The sequence below is a fragment of the Pundamilia nyererei genome, unplaced genomic scaffold, assembly GCF_000239375.1.
Source record: "Pundamilia nyererei isolate P.nyererei 1_Seehausen unplaced genomic scaffold, PunNye1.0 scaffold00038, whole genome shotgun sequence".
In the NCBI taxonomy this organism is placed as follows: domain Eukaryota; kingdom Metazoa; phylum Chordata; class Actinopteri; order Cichliformes; family Cichlidae; genus Pundamilia; species Pundamilia nyererei.
The window spans coordinates 1,706,312-1,727,445 of record NW_005187439.1 but is presented as its reverse complement, the minus strand read 5'-3'; the positions used below and the strand labels follow the sequence as shown (position 1 = coordinate 1,727,445).

At 38.9% G+C, this 21,134-nt stretch overlaps 1 protein-coding gene across 1 annotated transcript in view; it reads left to right on the top strand.

Annotated features, from left to right (window-relative positions):
- cfap299 (cilia and flagella associated protein 299) overlaps nt 1-21,134 on the top strand; it is an 80,047-nt gene that overhangs the window by 17,764 nt on the left and 41,149 nt on the right. Inside the window, exon 3 of the mRNA XM_013910222.1 lies at nt 2,629-2,719. Coding sequence (XP_013765676.1) covers nt 2,629-2,719 — 91 coding nt within the window. The remainder of the gene's footprint in view (nt 1-2,628; nt 2,720-21,134) is intronic.

Sequence of the window (21,134 nt, the reverse complement as noted above, 5' to 3'; positions counted from 1 at the left end):
CTGAACCTGTCTGCTCTTTGGACAGTGAAGCAGACAGAACTGGATTCAAGATGGAAGAAACAGATTTATTACCAACTCACAGGTGTCTGCAGGAACGTTTGGGATCATTACTTCCTTTCACATTGCCTGTAAAGATCCAAGTACTGAACCTCAGTACACTGTTTGGTTCTGTTATGTGTCAAGTAGTTTTATAAGTGGTCAAGTAGACCTACTAAAAGAATTGACCGCATATTCAGTCAGATCCTTAATTGAGAAAGATTTAGTGACTCCTCCTACAAAAGTAAAAATTATACCTAATTTAAATTTGGTGAGTGTCCCCTTTGAGATTTTTTCATCTCTGGACCTCTTCTAGCGCTGCTGAAGTTTTCTGTGAATTTTCTGTTCTGACCACTTGTATTTGTGCATTAGCAATTTTTATTCACACAGAAGGCAAACATCTGCCTTTGTGTCCCAAATTTCATGCTGACGCTAAACAGTGGTAGTTCCTACAACACTCTTGTGTTAAAGAAGCCGCAATGTCCAACCCACAAAGCATTGCTTGAGGTCAGGAGCTGATTCTTATTTAATTATTCCTTGAGTTGTGGGTTGAAATCTATTCCTCCCAACCAGGTAATTCTCTCCGTGCTCATAGCACGTTTTTCGGCCAAACCAGCACAGATAACCAGCAGAATGAGATGTGCCTTTGTCTGCTTTCCCAAGATCCAAATCAAGTTAAAGGTGCTGCTTCGGCAAAATGAAGACCAGCTCACATCACAGATAAAATATAGCGCACAAGTGCCCAGAAAACATTTTGACACTGAGTAACTGTTGACTGGAAGTATTTTCTAAATATCCAGTCTTGGTTAAAAGTTCCAAATTGATTGATGAGCCCATGTCAAGAGGTGGTTCGGTGCAGATTAGTAAGAATTTTCTGTTGGATCTAAAACTTGACACCCATATAAGCACTAATATTAAAGAATTGAAAATAACACCCAGGTATTATTTTTAGTTATTTTAATAGATAGATAGAACCTTATTAATCGCTCGGGTAGATTCCTCCGGGAAATTCAGTTTCCAGTAGCAGAACACGGAAACAAATGTTTCTTTATTGTTGTAATCCTAATATGTTTGCCTAGGTCTCTCTTGTAAATGAGACATTAAGTCTCAGTGGAACTAATAAAATCAAACCCACAAAAATACATATAGCTACATGGTACAGACCATCCAAGAAGTTCTGCTCACTCCAAGTGAGTGAAATTCTGCCATTTTATTAGTGAGTTACTTAGCAATGGTTAGCATGTGCGTCTGTGCATTCAACCCATTCCATTTATAAATTCAGATTTGCTAACCAATCCGTATGGCGTTAGCGCGCCGCCATCTCGTCCAAATACTTTCACTCCTTGCAAAAAAATAAAAAAATAATAAAAAATAATGGCAAAAAAGCTTACTTTGGTCTGTTTAACTAACTAAAGAAGAAAGAACAGTTTGTTTGGTCTGTTTAACTAAATATTTTCTGAGTTGATTAACGACCATTTTTAATGGATCAATTTGTCCCACAATGCACTGTTGGGAAATGGGCTTTGATGATATCATTACAAATGAAGATGAAACTGCATAAATATAAAGTTGAATTTAGGTGAAAAAATATTAAAAATCTTCATAGTTCAGTTCCATGTTATAAGTGAAATACTTAACTCAACACTACTTGAAAAATTGGGCATAATGCACTCATGGGAAATCTGTCGAGAATTTCAGATTTTGTTTGTGTTCATCACTGTTCCAGAAAGCTGAAGTAACACCGGAGTTGCACGTTCTACTTTATTGTAGCTTATTTAAAGGCTGTTCTGCTTCTTCTTTTTATTTTTTATTTTTTATTTTTTTTAAATTACATTCTCTCTTCTTCATGTTTTACCACAACTGAGAAGTCACCAATGGCCTGTTTACTGCCTTTAAGATGTTAACTTGGTGTGGGTCTGATGAATGTTTTGCACAGTCGCTTCTGGATGCGTGCCAAAGTTCTGCTGCTCATACTGCAGTGTTAACTGTTCAAATATTAGTGCCAGTGTTTTTTCAGGTGTGGATACGTTTGTGTGCGCCAGAAACAAGTCTCCATGGAAACAGGCTGGCCTAAGTGTAAAAAGTAAAAAGTCATTGAACTCAGATATGATTAATAGCATCTTGCTGGAACCTTCTGCTGATTTTTGTACATTTAAGATGTATTTTAGAATAAAAACCCCTACTTATTAACAACTTAATTTGATACCTTCCGTTAAGAATTTATATGTGGAAGCGTTCTCAGAGCTAGATAAGCTTTGGTGAAGTGCTGTGGATGACATACTAGATGCTGGCTTGAGTCTGCGGGATTATACTTGCAAATTGAAAGGAAAGTCATGCAGACAGAGAGCGGAAATATCTCTCTTCTACAGTGTCAAAGGAGATAAAAAACAAATCAATGGCCAATTTTTAATTCACTTTTTCTTTATAATGTTTGATTATTTGCTCATGTTAGAGCAGAAGGGGGTCAGACTGCCCTGTAGCAACACGAAGGTGAAGGTGAAAAGCTTCCATTAAGAACCTTTAAGGCTTCATGTGACTTTTTTTCAGGTTAAGAGAAACATTTTCAAACCGTTTGAGTGTTGTCTTTTCCAGGACACTGGCAAGTGCAGGAAAAGAACTCAAAGATAACTTCCTGAAAGCCCTGGCAGAGCGAGAGGAGGCCAACCGCAGTGGGAAAATGACTGTGAGTACATTATTACAGCACTCCAATTGCTACGTAATGGGATTCCCCTCAAATATTTCTGCAATTCCATTAGGATGGGAACAAAATCCATACTGTGTCAAGTTGAGTGGAAATGCCCTCCCCAGTTCCTTCCTAAATACCATGAGACCCGGCTGCCTACCCGTTTCTGATCCATAAAACTTTGTTTACAAAAACTCAAACTACCTGGTCCCAAGTTTGCTTTTTGGATTGAACCACTAAGATAGTTTCTAAGGGGGCCTCACCTGTGGGGCTGTGGTGCCGACTTGAAGTTATATAAACTTTTAGGGGAACACGCTCAGCTCAGTATTTCATCTGACATTGCACAATAAAATGGAATGATTAGTCTTGCTAGTGAAGTGAGCGAAGCCCTACCCAGACCTGCTGTTTTAATGTCCTTTTGCAGATAACCAGTAAATTTAGTCTTGGACTAAAGTGGACCTTGGAGAACCTTTCACCTGTAAAGATTATCCCGAGATTGTTACTTTATGTGTACTAATCACACCGAGTTTAAGGCCCAGATGTATTGTTAGTCAAATGCGATGGAAATGAAGGCCTTCTGTTGAAGAGTCATAAAACTGCATTCTTGTTTTGTGCCGAAGGTCAAATTTCTCAAGTTGGGAAGCACTTTCTTAACTTTATTGTGATCGTGTACTTCTAACGTCAGTCCAGCAGGTCTTTGGGTGACTTACATAGGGTTAGGGGTAGTTTGAGTTGGATTTTTGGAATTCATATGAAAGGTTGTCTCATGGTGTCTGCATCTTTTTCACACATCTTTTCTGGGGAATCCTGGTTGAAGAGATTAAGTTGCTAAATGTTTCTCTTTCACAGTGCAAAATGTGGGAAGGAAAGTATTTAAATTGTACTGAATTCAGAAAAAACCACTTCCTATTTAGGCCTAATGTAGCCATGGATGGTTCAGCGCTGTGACTTTGTATTCAGCGTGAATGTTTAGAGCTGAGCCCCACATATTTCTGGTCCTCAGTAATGCCCGTCTTCTGATTAAACAGTGCTGTCAAGGCTGTTAATAATATTTTGTGAATTTCCCCTTATATCAAAAATGCATTCTTCTATAGCTGCCTCTATTCAGTCTGAATTGCTGTGCTGTGTACAGACTGAAACATATCTGTAAACCCTGAGCTTACAAAGAGTTATTTTGATTAGTACAATACTTGCTCCCTCCCTTAAAAGGTTTCCTACTTTTCGATCCACTGATTTGTGCTGCTCTTGGTAGGTTGCGATGCCGTTATTGAATTGAAACTACCTGCATTGTTTTTTGTTTATAAATTTCAAATCCCATTATCACATTTTTGCAATTGTCCTGCTTAGAGAGTCTGGGTCTAAACCAGAATCTGAAGACGACAATGATATTTTATTTCTATAGTCTCTGGTGTTTCTGTTTAAAAAAAAAAAAAAAAAAAAGTTCACTAAACTGTGTTCAAAAACCCAGTTTTAATTTTTTATACCGAACTTCATTGGTTTCTTGCATTTGTTTTTCTCCTCTCAGTATATTCTTTCATATCCTAATACATAACTGTTCTTTGGATGCATTATTTTGACTGAGCCTTCAAAATAACTGCCCAAATAACTATCTGGAAGTGTTACTGTGTTACCAAGATGGTTTCTAAGTGGCAGGACTTGCTTATTTCTGGGTTTTACTTACCCATCTGTCCAGTCTCAGACGTAGCTGTTGAGTGAGATGTTTTTGGATCACAGGCAAAACCTGTATGCTTAATTAAACCTAGATGCACTAGGGAAAAATTTCAGCTCGTGACCATGAAGCTGACTATTTTCATTGCAAACAGTTACTTTTAACATAATTCTCAGTCTTTACTTATATGATGAAAGGAATGTGGACCATTTGAGGGCACGTACACTGCATTGTTCTGCAGGGAGTGTTAGTGTTGATAGACTTCAAATGATTCACTTCCAAGATGCTGGAGTAACAAAAAGGAGTTTTGTTTGACCTCCATTTACCTGCCCCTGTGGGCTTTGCAATTATGAGATCACATGAAGTGCATGGAGGGGAGTAGGAGTAGTAACACCAAAAGCTTCCCTGCTGGTTGTTAACAGAGTAAACCCTACCATGTAAAAGCCCCCACTCCCCTTTCTTTTATCCCTTAATAACTTAAGCCAACTTTTTTCTTTCACAGAAACATCCAGTGAAAATGTATTATTTCTTCCTGCATGCAGAAAACAGAGTCATAATAAAAACAAGCAAAACGTTACAGTTTACATCCCTACCTCTGTTTTGCTGACATAATATTTTCCCACCTCTTCTTATTTTTCACCTTTTAAGAGTTCCCTTTGCTGAAAAATTGGATTGGGAAGATGTTTATTTTCCTTTCAGCTCTTTTCTGCTTAAAATTGAACCCACATTGGTGCGCTTAATACTCCTCCTCTTTGAAACTGTTTATGTAACAGGTAATCTTAATGCAGTTTGACGAAGCTTGACCTCATTGGTATATTTACATTACACAGATGTGTTCCAGAGACAACATTTGCACATGTGTCGACACAAAGTAAAACATATGTTGAGGCCAGTTCCATACATAGCTTCAGACTGGTATTGTACCATATGTATTGTTTATAATACATTCGTTGTAATCTGTTAGTGAGCACTGATCCCAGTGTTATTCATAAATACCACACATGCTGTATTTCCATACTAACATGTGCAAAACCCCCCGAAAAGACACAAATACAGTCATGCTGCATGAAAAATTTGGGCTCAGTTTAAATTTCTTTCCTCTTCTCTCAGTTACACCTAAAGTCCCTTCAGTGAAAGTGTAAAACTACACCTGTTTGTCTTCGATAAGGTTCGATAGTAAGACCACCCGGCATCATAAAATGTCTCTCACACTGTTTAAAGTTAGCTTTTGGAAGGACTAGATTTAAGCTTCCTACCTGCTACGCACCTCAAACCTGAAGATCAGTCCCTCTAATGCATTCCAGGTCCTCGTGTCTTCATTTTCTTACTGTGCTCTAATGCAAAGCAGTTCTCGTCCAACATGTGTTTTTACTTTTTCCTTTCTTTTTTCTTTGTGTTTGCACATTATTATTATTTGAAGCATTTAATTTTAAGTGTGGTGCATGCTTTAAAAGACCCACAATTAAACACAGACACACTCAAACACTCCCAGCCTTTCTTCTTGGTCAAATCCACAGGGTTAAGTTTGTTGCTTAAAAACTATCACATTTGAATTGAATTGAAATTAAATGATTAAATGACCTTATCTGTATGATGCAATGTGGAAGTTTTTATGGTTTTTCTTGTAAATCCATCTGGTGTCTCAAGTGTCACCTACCAAATTTCTCATAAAGGATTTCATCACTGAAAGGCTGTGAGGAGAAAAACCACACAATGGACAAGAAAGCCGAGTTATAGCTTTTCCTTTAGATGCATGACACATTCATTGTCATCTCTTGTCTGATTTGTCAACGGGGTCACTCCTTTGTCTTTCTTTTATTGTCACACTCAGCCTTTCAACTTTTAAGATTGAAAGTACACCTGTCAATTAATTCACATGTTGGGTTATTCTGTCTCCTCTGTCCTTGCCCTAACAATGGTGTTAAAAAAGATTGATAGCAGACATGACTGTTGATGAAAAGAACTCATCTTTCCTTTGTGTGCTGTGTCACTGCACCCCTCCAGGAGCGTGACCTATTTAGTATTCACAGTGTTGACTTTAATGTATTTTTTAAATTTAGTTGCTTCATAAGTGTTCAGGTTGTAGTCAGCAGAAGGAGCCCTTTGCTAGCCGTCTGATCCAATGAACCTATAAGGCTTTCAGTGCCTTGCCTTTGTTGTGCTATTGGTTCCCAGACTCTGTTGCGAAAGCTGCTGCACTGCCAAAAGTTAGACACAAACAAAAGCTGCACCTGGGCAGCTCTGACTTTATTTGCACTGGGTAAGAAGTTAAGGGTTTTATCAAATCCAGGTCACACCTGCACAGGATGCCTGAGGGTGTCCATTGTTGCGAGGTTCACATTTGAAACTTAAGGTGTGCTGCCACCACCCACCCTGCTCCCTGTTTGTCTTCAGCTGTTTGTTGAAAGGCTCTGATGTTGCAATTTCACAGCCAATCTAACATTACCTATGGAAGAGCACAATTCTGTTATATATGAAGCAGGGAAATTATTGAGACTTCACAGGGTTATTTAGCCAAGGCTGTGACAACGATTATGTTATAGATTAATAAAGATTAAATAAGAAAAAATTGTCAAGCTATGGTCAAATACATTACATTTTAATATTTGAGTGGAGAGTGTTAAGTGGTAACATTGTTTTTGTAAAACATTTAGTAACAACATTTATCGTTAATTAACATTAACCTGTGGCAACGCGAGCACAACATGAAGCTTTTTATGGTTTTTGTCCCGGAAAATCAGACCTCAGTTAAATTGTGGTTGTGAATTCATTAAAAAACAAAATAGTTTACGAATGTTTCCCCTTGTTTGTCTGCTCTGAATGGGAAGTTACTCCTGATTATCCTCCTAACGCCCTCACCACCACACTCCCCTGCTGTTAAAGTCAAACCTGCCAACCCACACATTCCCACCCCATCCTACCTCCTGTTGTCGTGCCAGTTATTCCTGTTAATTCATTTAACTTTGACTTCTGTTCAGTTTTCATGTTTCACTCTATTCCAAAAGAAAGAAAAGTCAGTTTGACTGTCGACCACCTTTGTTTGCTGGGTGAATCCAGTCCTGGCTGTATCCAGAATGTTTTGAAATGTTTAGTATTAATTAAACTTAAAATCTCTCTTCTTTGTTATTTAGGACCACTATATTCAAAAGTAGATTATTTTATATAGCCAATAGTTTATGAATTGAATAAGTTGCAAGGTGGCTTGCAGATGCACTGTGTGCAAATTAAAGTAGTTCCTGCAGTATGATGGAACTTCTGTGTATCGTGATACAGCACACAAAAGTTTGCCCCCACTTCTTTTGGGGGCTTTTGAATTTGTACAAGAAAATAAGACGCGGTACACAAAATACTGCCAGTGAACATAAATCATGCGATTAAAATTTGCCTTAAACCATGTAGCAGTTTATTAAATTAATTCTTCACACAGCAGATTTGATTAAAACTTGTTTAGCTGTTACATTTGATGGCTAAACCTGTGCCTAGCATGTCTAAAACAGTAATGGTGAAGCAGGTGAGCAGTGTTTATCACGGAGAAAAATACCAAAACAGGAGTAATTTTACTTTATCATCCTTTAAAAGGCACTCTGTCAAACAGGCCACAAATATTAAAACAGAACTGACAGGTTGATATAGAATAGTGCTGGACATTACAAAGATATGACATGCTCAACATGTAGTTTGCTACTGAGTAACATAATATACTGTCATCAAATGGTGATGAATCACTTATTCAGTTACAAAAATGTCTTCAAGTGACTGCAGAACATAATATACCCTGAAAGTAAACACCCACTGCCTTTAAGAAGCAATTACATGTATTTCTTATACTTTTAGTAAAGCCATCAGTCACTCCGTAACAGCAGGCAGCTTCTTTCAAGAATGCATTGGGCAAAATGCCTCACAATCAGAGTGTAAGGTATGTTTGCTCTCAGATCATTTCCAAGCAGCAAGGCTGTCACAGAAGTCAGTGTCTTGTGTAAGGACTTGCAAAAAAGTGAGAAAACTGTTAGGAGCTGAATTTGCATACTAAACACTGCCTGCTTGTCACCTATGATCATCCCTCAAATTAGATCCAGTTTCCAATTCTAATATTTGCTAATGTTGCCTCAAACTGCGTAACGACAAACCAGCTTTTACTGGATGACTGAGTGGTTTAAGAATTGGCACTAATATCTTTGTTTTTTGTTTTGTTTTATTATTATTCTCTATTTTAAAAGAAAATTGCAAGAAGGTCACAAAGACATGGGTATTTTTTTCCAGTGTACTCTGTGTACTCGTCTTTTCAAACCTCTCACATGTTTGGCCTCCTTTAGTCTGGTGTGTTTGCAGAGGTTTAACCATACATATATGTCTTAAAATCATATTCTGCCAATACATACAGTTATTCTGCTGTTGAATAATGGACAATTGATTGAAAATCAATTATCCATGAAAAGTCAGCTCTCAAGAAAGAAAACCCCAGCTCATGTTCTGGGTTTTTTTTTGTTTTTTTGTTTAATGTTATCCGATTTATTTTACTTTTTTGTTAAACTAATTTGGCTGTTTAGAAATTATTTTCAGTCTCCCACCCTTTCAGTTGTGGAATTCAGCTGGTTGGCCTGCGCGGCGTGTCTCATGCCCCGAGGGTACATCCTGCATAAAGGAAGTGTTTGTCTTTGGTCTGTGGGCCCAGCGAGTTCTGTATTGATAAGCTCCTGTCGCTATAGATAATAAGGTGGTCAGTCATGCAGCCCAGAGATCAAGTATAGCATTGAAATTAAAGAGGAATTCCCAGCCCTATTGCATTTCAAGCCGTGTGTGTGTCCCTGCTGCCCAGTCCCTTTGTCCTTGTCATGGGCAGTAAAAATAACAATGGCAAGTTTGATTTCAAAGCAGCAGGACCAAGGTGGACAGCCTTTAGAAAGGAAAGAGTCCTGCAGGGCTATCATATGACCTTGACTTGAATGGTCACAGAGTTGTGGAGAGGTGGGGATAAGGCCTCAGCAGTTTGCAACCATCTATCAAGTGGACAAAGAGGACATTTTGTCTGGAAAAGCAACCATTGTGATATTTGAGAATCACCTAATCAGGATCTATTTTCTTTTTAGTTCCACGGCTTGATTTTACCTGAGAGACACATAGAAATCTCTATATGATATACCCCAAATCACGCAGAAAAGTTATTTATTCATTAGCTCTTACTTCACGCACCTTCTCCTTTTTTCTTCTCTCCAGTTTTGCTGGGGCTACACTTTCTCACAGTTGCAGGTCTTGAGGAAAAGCATAACATTTAACTGTGAAATATTACTCTTGGCTGATTACAAGACATGGATTTCATGGCTAGTGTCTTAGTCTATAAAAAGAAAATGGATAGCCAGAGCATTATGTGTTATGTTAGTCTGTGCAGCCAACATGGCAGCTGTGCCCTGTCTCTCAATGCATTGTATCTGCCACTGGGGAAAGGAATTTGGAAACTAAAGATCAAACTGGCCTCATGTTTTATGCAATAATCTTTTAGAGCATTTGATAAATGGCAATCAAACAATGCTAATAATAGATTGATCTGAATCATGCATATTTTAATTATTTGGACAGGCTCTTCTCTAAGAGAGGAAAGCTTTTGACAGGAAATAGTTCCTTGAATGAAAGCACAATTAGTTGGTTGAACTTGCAAAAGCCAAATCCAACGAGAACATGCCATGGGCCATTTGGAAGCTGTTTCAGGGTGGATGAAAGGCTTGTTTACCCATTAAATCAAACATCACATCGCACATCAGATCTGTACAAGAATGCAAGTGGCACTTATATTGGCTCGCCTCTGTTTTGCCACTGAAAGCCTGGATGCGCCCCACTGTAATGATTTCTCCTGTTCCCCCTGCATTCTGTGAACAGCTGCTATTGTCCAGAGACAACATCACCCCAAAATTGGGGCCCCTGGACCAATTTCAGAGCAAATGAAAACGGATACACTTAATCTAATCTCTCTGAATTTTTTCCCTTTTTTGCGTGCGTTAAAGTTGATATTCTTTTCAGATACACTGGGATCACATGTGGGCTGTGGACCATCATCATTAAAAAAACATTTGCCACTGGGAAGATTGAGAGTCATCTTAAGCTGTCTACTTGGTATCCGAGGAAGTCTTGCATTAAGTACACACCATCTGGGTGCCTGAAGAAAATATGATATCACTTTGTCTTCAACGGCACACATATTTGGACACAGTTAAAGATTTATTCGAAGGCTGATAATTGAAAGGATTGCTTGGTTTTCTTTAGGTCTTGTGTTTTATCTTGTATAAATATCTCTTAAATCAGGACACCAACTGTAAATACACCAGCTTCCTCTATTTTGTATATTTCACAAAGTCTGAAGTTTAAGTTATGACGGCAAATGTTTCCACCAAAACCATCAATCAGTACTTACTATCCATTATTTTTATGTGGTTTTTGGTGTGTAATTGGAGGAAGACATTTGGCTCGGTTAACCGTTTAACAATTGCTGCTGGTAATATAAGCAAAATGTATTCTTTGCCTTTTTTAAAACATTGGATACAAGTTCACAGAAAGTGAAAAAGCGTCAGATTCAAGCAGCAGACATGAGCTTCCTCCATAGAGTGTCTGGGCTCATACTTAGAGGTAAGATGAGTTCAGTCATTTGAGAGGAGCTCAGAGTAGAGCCACAACCTCTTCATATCAAGAGGAGATAGCTGAGGTGACTCAGGCAGGATGCCCCCTGGATGCTTCCTAATGTAGGTGTGGTGAAGTGGCTTAGAATCACATTATTGTTTCTCTCTCTCTAATCAGATCCTAACCAATGGTATTGGTGATCATTGAGGGGGACTTTATGAGCAACCTGAAGTTGAGTTGAGTTTACATGAGACATTTATTAAAATAGGACCGCTCCATGAGCTGTTGTGGGCATGTCCCACTGGCAGGAGCCCCAGGGCAGAACCAGGACATACTGGAGAGATTGTATCTCTCGGCTGGCCTGTGAACACCTTGACATTCCCCTGGACAAGCTGGAGGAGGTGGCTAGGGAGAGAGGGAGGTCATGGCTTCTCTGCTTAGGCTCGTGCCCCCGTGACCCGGGCCCAGATAAGCAGCAGAAGATGGATGTATGGATCGATGGATAATAGTTCTTGTGGCATCACAAGTTTCTCTTGCACAAGCTTGAAGTAATTGTGATCTATCATTATTTACTGTCTCGTTATCATTTTCATGAACCTTGGTATGTTTTTACTCGAACTCCCAACCATGTATTATGAAGATAGAGGGCTAACATCTTAAGTAGGGTCAAACATCTGCGTTAAATACTACCTCAAGGTTCCTGGCTTGTCCCCGGAGGAATGTGCACCTGCTGCAGCGCAGGCAGGTTTTCTTAAGACTCCTTGGGCTTAAAATCAACACTTTGTGATGCAGGGCCTATAATAAACCTGTTATGCTCTGAAATATAGTCACTAAAATACCTTTAAATCAGCAAGACGCGTTTAAGTGCAGCAGAAAACATCTTGCCTTAAATCTATACTCTCAGTCACGTTCATTCTGAAATAACAAAATATTTAGTTTAATTGCGATGACAATGCAGCTGTATATTTAGCCCCTGTTTACATTTTCCTCTCCATTCCATCTCTTACATCATCCCTTTGGATTTTCCAACAAAACAGTGATTAGACTATTACAGCTTGCATCTGCACCCATCTTCTTCCTGGCCTCCTGTTCGGGATCTAAGCCAAAGGTGACTCACAGTCTGAACTCAACTTCTGGCACCAATCTTTAAGTAATTTTTTTACTACTGTGTCAACATGTCTGAATCTGAACTATTCCAATAATCCAGAAAGACACTTTCAAGAAAAATGGAAAGCATCAGTGATCAAGGAGCAATGTGGATAATGTTTTTCAGTCGTGAAAAGATGAAAATTTACAACTCTCGATCTAAAAAAAACGACTCACCTGTTCTAAAACACAAGAGGCAAAATTACAGTGGTGTCTGGTGACATTAGCCAGTCTACTCATCATTTCACCTGCTTTGGTTCAGAGAAAGTTTGATGTAATTCTAAAAGTATGATTATTGAAATCCATAGGATACAAGTGTGATGGACTGGAACCACAGAATGTCACTTTTGTTCATTCAAAATTAAATGTCAGTCAGTTAAAACAGGCTTTAGCAACCATGAGGAAATGATGAGAGCCAGGCAGAAAATGATTTGCACTCCAAACCATCTCAAATGACCGTTTGGAAATAAGCTGGATTTTGGTCAGTAGATGATAAAATGTTGGAGTCCTCACGGTAAAGTTGTGTGACAGTTGTAAGCTCCACCTACTATTCCAACACGAGCAAGCTTTGAAAAAAATCCTTGATAGTACGATTACTTTGTATCATTTTAGGAAAACATAACTGACATAACATCAGTTATGTGCACATGTCTTCCAGAGGTGTGCAGTGCATGCTTCAGCCCCTGTACCTTCTGGCTTACTCTTGGGTCCAGTAGCTCGTTGCTCCCTGCCATCTAGGAGCAAGTCCTGGAGTCTTTTGGATTCGTATCTTGAGAGATCAGCTGCTGCCGATGGACAGTTTCTCTCTTTCTTGATGTTTTGAAGAGGGAGTGATGGATCTGATTGGAAAACTGAGGAATGTTTAACCCTTTAAAGCCGGCCGCTCCGTTTTGCATAACTATTTTTAATCCCGGTAGGACTGCAACCACGTAAGCTAGCGCAATAATTTTTTTTGCATATGAAACCGGAGGAGTTGTACTTACATCTTATGCCATCAGCTTGTCCTAGGTCACGGTTTCCTTCCACATATAGCTTTGCAAAAACTGCATAAAAAGCACTAAAAAACACATAATATTCCAGAAACATGCTTTGCCGATCCGATCAGCTGTTTGTAACACTTCCTACGTCCATCAGCGCGAACTATCGCATGTCCGCCATTACCTGCCCAAAACCAGGAGTGACGTCATTATGCGGAAATGTAGTTTTTTTTTTGTTTTTTTGTTTTTTACCATCAGGGCCTTATGAGCCTATACTGGTGTTTTTAAAAGTTATGTTTGACTTTTTGACTTTCTGTGTCGTTTCTGGGATGCTTAGGACTCATATTGCACTGCTGGAAATAGTTTATTTTGATGCATATGCTGTTTTTTTTTTTGCAAATTTGCATTATAATATTATTTTTTGTTTTTCCTGAAGTATATAAAAATTGGTGTATTTCAAAAATAAAACTATGAAGACACTTAAAATAAATTTCTTGTGGTGGGAAACTATTTTGTGCAATTTTTTTGTATTTACAGTTTTGAGGGATAAGCCTCTTAAATTTCTCTAACTAGAAATATATGTTAAAAAAACAAAAACGATTTTAATTTTTTTTTGTAGTTTATTGGGTAGTCTTAAAGTATATCTTGCTTTATAGCCTTTATAGACACTTCTAGGGACCATATTTTGTAAAATAAACATGACACATTCTAAAAGACTTGAATATGAAAATGATAGGAAAATAGGAAAAACTCATAAGGAAAACGTGTAGTGGTGGCACTAAACGGTGTTCAATGCATTTATACCAACGGCTTTGCTTTTCAGACAAAGTCTACGACTATGTTTCATGCATAGTTCTTGTGTCTAGATATGGTTCATTAACTGGTGGTTTTGAATGTGAGGGAGATAACTATATAGAATAAAGCACTGTATGAATGCGTGGTTAAACGTGACTTACTGTTTCAGTGGGCAGTATGTCTAGAAATGCTGGTATATTATAATTTTACACTTAGATGTTTAAAAAAAGAAAATCAGACTTGGTGTACGAACAGTTTTACATTTGATCCTTTAGGGACTTCCAGTATTCCCTAGCTAATCTTTTTGACTAATAAGGTAGCCCAGAAAGTGTTAAAGGAATCCATTTATGGCCCAAACATTGATACACAATCTGGGACTTAAGCTAAAGCTTATCTCCTCTTTGCAATATATGGAGCACATTTTTCAGAATCTTCTTTGTTTTATGACTACACACTGTACAGCTTTGGCTTTGTATTATTCCACCTGAGTAAATATTAGATGGCATCTCTCCTGCTCTCCTAGCATAGTGCACATGTCTTCCAGAGGTGTCCAGTGCACACTTCAGCCCCTGTACCTTCTCCCTTAGTCTTTGGTTCAGTAACTGTCTCATCGCTCCCTGCCATCTAGAATCAAGTCCAGGAGTGTTATTGATTCGTATCTTCCCGATGGACAGTTTCTCATTGGGTCAATATCAGTGTGTCTCTCTGTTTCCTGCACACATTCCCACTGAAATACCAAAGGATTGAGCTCATGTTTTTACTTTTGAGCTCCTAAAAGTCTTACAGGCCAAATTCTCAGCATATTTTCATGTCATTGTAATACATATTACATGTGTATGATGCTCTTGCCAGAGAGAAATGCAGATGGTTAGAATATATTTACAAAATCTGGAGGTTTAAGTTAATTACATTTAAATCACCTCCTTTTAAACATGGGGTATCTGTTGTCGACATCTGTTTTAATTCAAAGTGCATTCAGCTATATTACTTAACCTTTTTCTTTGCCATCGGGTTAAGAAATTATTTTATGAACAACTCGAAACATTAACACTAGGCAGAAAAGACTCACGCAAAGAACATAGTGTTATGGTGAGTCACATTAATTACACAAGGCTTTAGACCAAGTGGATAAAATGAAAAATAAAATGTATATCATGGTTAAGAATTATCTGACACTTTAAGCTGCTGTATTTAAAAATAGGTGCTAAGACTGATAGATGTATTTGCATTAATGAGTCTTGTTGGAAGGTAAACAAGAGTGAAATAAGTATACACCCTTATTTGTCCGAAAAGCGATATGTAACCCATTTATCTGATTCAAGATAACGAGCTCCGAAGACTTGTTTGTCATTTATTTTGAATGCTTTGGAGTGGCTACTCTTAATGTAATAGTCTCAAATTAAAGCATTTTCTTTTCCTTTTTAGAACTTGGTGTGTCGCAGAGTAGTGACATGAAGAAAAAAAAGATTTTACTGGAGTTTCTGCAGCCCTGTGAAAAACTAAGTACACTCTGCTTCCATTGGAAATAAGATGGTAGGCAGCAGGCAGGTTCACGTGCAGAGTTTTCTGGAGTGAAGCGTTCAGGTGTGCGTCAGAATGCAGCAGTTACCTTAGAGAAGCAGCTGTTGTGCCCATCCATCTGGTAGGGCTTGTAAGGCCATTTCCAAGGAATATGAAGTCCATCATTCTAGAGCGAAAAAGACTATTCACAAGTGAAAAAAAGTTCAAGAGAGTTGCCAATCTTCCCAGGAATCACTGTTCCAGCAAATTCAACTTAAGATCAAACCACGCAGTTACCTTCTCTTCCAACCAATTTCAATTGATCTAAATGGTAAATGGTAAATGGCCTGTATTTATATAGCACTTTTTACTAGTCCCTAAGGACCCCAAAGCGCTTTACATATCCAGTCATCCACCCATTCACACACACATTCACACACTGTGTGAATGTGTTAATGTTAACACTGTTAATGATCTATTTTTTAGATTTTCCTTAATGTTATTACACCTTTAGCTTATCTTTCCAAAAAGTTGATTCTGTTCATCAAAGGCTGGTGTCCTTCAGGTTTTAGATATCACCCTGGGTCAACACACCTGAATCAAATGATTAGTTCATTTACAGACCTCTGGAGAACTTCAAGACATATTGAGGAGGATCAAGGACACATCTAAAACCTGCAGGACACCGGCCCTTGAGGCCTGGAGTTCAACACCCCTGGTCTAAACGTAGCGTTTTCAGTGGGAGAGACTGAAGATGTCACTTGGATGAGTGACAAAACGTTTCATCCCACTGAAAACGTTACGTCCAGATGAACAGAAACTTTTTGGGATTTCCTTACATGGATGATTAAGCACGCATCAAGACATTTAGCTTGTCTTAAATATTTTAGTGTGGTTTGTTTCAGTGTTTGAAGTGATACACTTTGCTATTTGAAGGTACGTTTTAAATGAAGTTTATTATCATCAATATTATTTTGAATTTGTGCATCTTCAGCAGACAATCTGCAGAACAGAGGTGCAGTTTTGCAATTGTGGCGTCAAGCTTATTTATAGTGCCGTGCAGGTTGAGAGACATATGTCTGTATTCAGTGACATATATATCACTGTAATATGATTTGATTATGTGGTATGCCTCTACACTTTGTTTAGTTGTTTTTAAATGTGCTGGTGGTAGCACTACATTTTCTTCTCCAGTAATTGTTGGAATCGGGAATGCTTATTTAATCTAAAATTCAATATACAACCTGAACCTAAGTAAGTGGCAGGGAAATGGATGGATGGATTTTCCAAACCTGTGTCCTTAATGTGGGAGCAGAAGCTTTAATGAGCTGCCAGAAAAGTCTTAGAAAGTATGTTTAAGAATCCAGTTCTGCATTTTCTGGTTGCAGTAACACAGTTTTTGGTTGAAATAAATACAAGAATTTGGCCATTAGCATGAAACGGACTAAAAAAGCTCACACCTATCATCAGAAAAGCCCAAGAACATATCACTCTGCTATTTTCCCTTCATTTGATTCCAACATGGAAACAAGTCTAGCAAGTTGCTAAATAACAAAGTTTATTACAAGAGCCTACCACAGCATTTTTTTCCCCTTAACATCACACATGCACACACAAATTAACACTTAACCACAGTTTCCTCAGTGGCTGGCAAGAACTCACCTGCTGCTTTAACTATTTTCTTTAGTTACCTACCAAAGTGGCTGGTACAGTAGATAAACTTCCAGACCACAGCCAGATTTCCCCCAGTATTTAGCTAAGAGCTGGTATTTACTTCCTTTCCTGCCCTCTTGCTGTGTGCAATGTATTTCCAGGCACCATCTGACTGAGCTGATATGCCATTGGTGGACTGGCTGTAATATCGATATCTCCCTCATTTATCTTATTCCCTATAACACAAAAACAAAAGAAAATCAGCTCATCTTGTCTTAGCAGAAAATAGTCAGATATCAGGCAGCAGAGGCCAAGAAAAGGGTGAAAAAAGATAAACATGTTTGCACTACCAGACATGCAGCGTTGTTCTTATTGCTTTGGACAATGTTAGTGTTGTCTTAAACCACAAGCCCCCTCTTTAGTTATTTCAAAGCAAAGCAGAGATCAAATGAAATCACAGTCTCTATTATTCTTTTCCTCTTGCAGGGCTGAACTGAAGTGCATTTCATGCTTTAAAAAACACAGTAAAAACACTGTGAATTCCCTGCGTTGCAGTGTGACAGCCGGCGATTGCAGGAGCCTCATGGCAAGCCCAAAGGGGGAGCTTCTCAGCAGAGCTGCAGGCCAACTAAAACAGAATCATGTTTGAACACCTATTTCCACTGGGATGGAGGAAGGAGGGGGAGCGCTCCTTGCTTTAATCAGTCTTAAAACAGGCAAGCCTTTGATAAAGACCTTGCTCCTTACATTTATCTTCTTCCTCCAAAGGTTGTGCTGGCTTATGTCATCTACTTTGATCCCAGTTTTTTGGAGCGCAGTCCCGGGCATGTCTCTGCCGCTGATAACACAACGGTCAGGTTGCGATGTAGAAAATAAAATTAAAAAAAGAACAACCCCGAAACCCTGACCCCCACCTTCCCTTCTGTAAGTGTATGAGAGTGTGTGGTATATAATACCTCACACATTTTTTTTCTTCCTCTTTATGGAAACAGGGTCATTAATTTTCCAAGGGCTGTCATAAACATCACCTCCTGGTTAAAGAGGAGCTGTGACAGGGTGCTGCCCCACAATGTGTGAGGGCAACAATATTTGACTTGGACGTGTTCCTGGTGATGAGGCCAAACCCTGCAGCAGGCCTCTTGGCAGATGTCATGCCTGAGTGCTTTGGAATAATGCTGATAGGAGCTGAGCTGGACTGGACTATACCCATGACAAACTCAGCTTTTATCTGTGCATCAGCATTCAGGGCACGCCAGGCAGTGGCACAACTCTTTGTCTGCACAGACTCAAGTTGTCATACAGTTAATTTTACGTCAGTACTCTGCCTGACCCATTGAAGTAAATGGCTGTCCAAACTACACCTACCCGCTGGATAATAATAATAAAAAGGCAACTTTCCATCAATTGGAGATTGATGTCACAGTATGAGCAGCACAAGACACAATGGCTGAAAAACGCCCTTTTTTGAACACAGTGCTCCCCGTATTTAGTAACAAGGTATCTAAAGTTGGGGAAGGGAACAAAATTCAGCTTTGTGTTTGAAACCCTGACCCACAGCAATTAGTATAGATTTAGGAGATCATAATAACCCGAGCTTAACCTTCCTGTAAACACTAAAAGAATATCTGAAGACTTGGAGGAAGTTCACCAGGAAGACAATGGGAATATTGAGAATTCTTCTGCGTCATTAGGGAAGACCGGGATTAACAGACTTCCTGTTTGTGACTAGCTTGGGGCCAGGCGAGCCTGTGATGTTGGCATTAAAGCGAGATGATAACCTTTGAAAGTATACCCTAAACAGGCCAGCCACAGGGGGCATGTTTTCTTTCCCGTGACACATTGAGCTGCCATTTAGGCCCACAGAGCAAATTCAGCTCGCCCCCTTCTCCGTCCAGCCCGGGGCCAACTGACGGATCATAAACTGATACTAAAGAAAGGGCTCACAAAGAGAAATTTACGATTATGGTTTGTAAAATAACTTTCAAATTACAAGGAGTGGAGGCGCTCTGTTTTGTGTCACAGTGGTGTGGTCACTGTAGCGCAGCCATGTTTAAGGTCCACAGGTGTGAGCTGTATGGTACAGAGCTCTGCAGCACTTGACCCCATTATCATTCGTCATGCCAGCTCAGTATGCTTTATTTATTTGATTGCCGTTCACTACAATTTGTCTGGGGAATCCTTATTAATGTCTTGATAATGTTTTCGACACACATAAGTGTTCTCACACATTTGTTCTGTGCTTCATGTTTTTGACAATCCAAGATAATTCTGTTTAAAACGAGACGGGGACACACCTTCACTGTGGAATCACATTTCCTATGTTGCTGTCTTGGTGACAGTTTGTAAACATACAGTTTTCAGTCATATAATATTTTAGTTTAATATCGCCCCATCATATGGGTTTAGAGGAACAGATCCACGGGACATGCAGCTTAACAACCTGCACGAATGACAGTGTTGACATGTGATATAAACATATACATATAGCATTCAAACTCTAACAGGTAGGCATGCAAGCCTAAGAGAAATGTTTGGGGTTTTTTTTTATATAAAATAATTTATGTATTATTTTTAAAAATGAAAATGTTTCTGAAAATAATCCTTAAATATAAAATCTTATTAGAAAATCTATTAAATTGCACATTGAATCCTCTAAGCAGTTAATCTGGAGTAAAACGCCCCTGGTGTGTAAAACACATGGCTTAATATAATGTGTTTGGCAGAAAACGACATTAAAGAAAATGTAGATCTTAATATGGAAATCACTTAGAGAACATAAACAAATTCAATTGCTGCTTGATATTTAATAAAAATGTTGATTATAGTTCAAAAATACTGTGTAATTAAAAAAAAACCTGAAACCTTTTGAGGCCTTTCTACATAATACCCAACAGCTGTTGGGTATTATGTACATTCAGTGTGGTTACAAGTATGGTCTTCAGGTTGTTGTTTACTGTGCAAAAGGTAAACAAGTTGTATGAAGCTCTAAACACTGACTGGCTCACGTTCTGACAGTCTGTCCACGTTGCGGAAATGCTTTCACTGGAGCTTAAGCCTGTGTTAAGAGTGAGTTCATCCAGGCATGCCCTGTTTTAGCCTTCACCCAGAGTAAACACAACTAATAAGAGACTCTAAATAAACAAAGAGTCCTTACAAAAAATTTGCAGTACTACAGCTACAGCAGTAGAGATCAGCACTTAGAAAGAAGAAGACATTCATTTGTTGTGAATGAGAGATGTGCAAGGGAACATTTTAATTATCACCAAAGTGTCCTTGAGCAAGGGGCTTAACCTCAGCTGCTCCAGTGGACCCCATTAAAACTAAACTGCGTGGGCGTGCTATGAGTGGGTGATCGCTGATGACTCCAGTCAGAGAATAAGCGAGTAAAGAAGATGTCAACTTAACATTTTATGAAGCTGTTTGATGTTTGGGTAAATTTTTCCTCTTAATCTGAACAACGGATTATCAGATTTATCTAAACACACTCAGAATACTGACGCTTTTATAATGGTTGCTCCCAAATGTGCGATTTTCATGGGTAATATGATACACATAGAAGTCGTCATTTGCAGTATCAAGTGTCAGCCACAACAATAATCCATCTGCCTAATATTGTCCACAGGAATGTGAGTCCTCTGAAGGTGTCCCGTTTTATCAACCACCTGGACTCTAACAGCAGATCCTTTAACTTGTGAGGTGGGATCTCACGGGATGGGAGGATCCCACATACCCTCAGCTGGATTAAACTTCCTTAAACAATTTCTGAACAGCCATCGCAGTGTGGTAGAGTTCATTATTCTGCTCCAACTGTCACTGCCACCAGGGGATGCTTTTCACAGTATTTGGTGTGCTTGGGTCATAGTAATATCCACATGAAGAGCATCACTACATTGCCTGTTATTCCTTCTTCTGATTGTGCATTCTGCTGTCTTCAGGGCACCCAACAATCTGCATCTTCATATGCCATTTATTTTTACCAATAAATGACGAACCCATGACCAGGATTGGCTAAAGAAAGCACACTCATTAATGCAGTGTTTGCTGGTGCACCAGTTTGCCTACAACACCC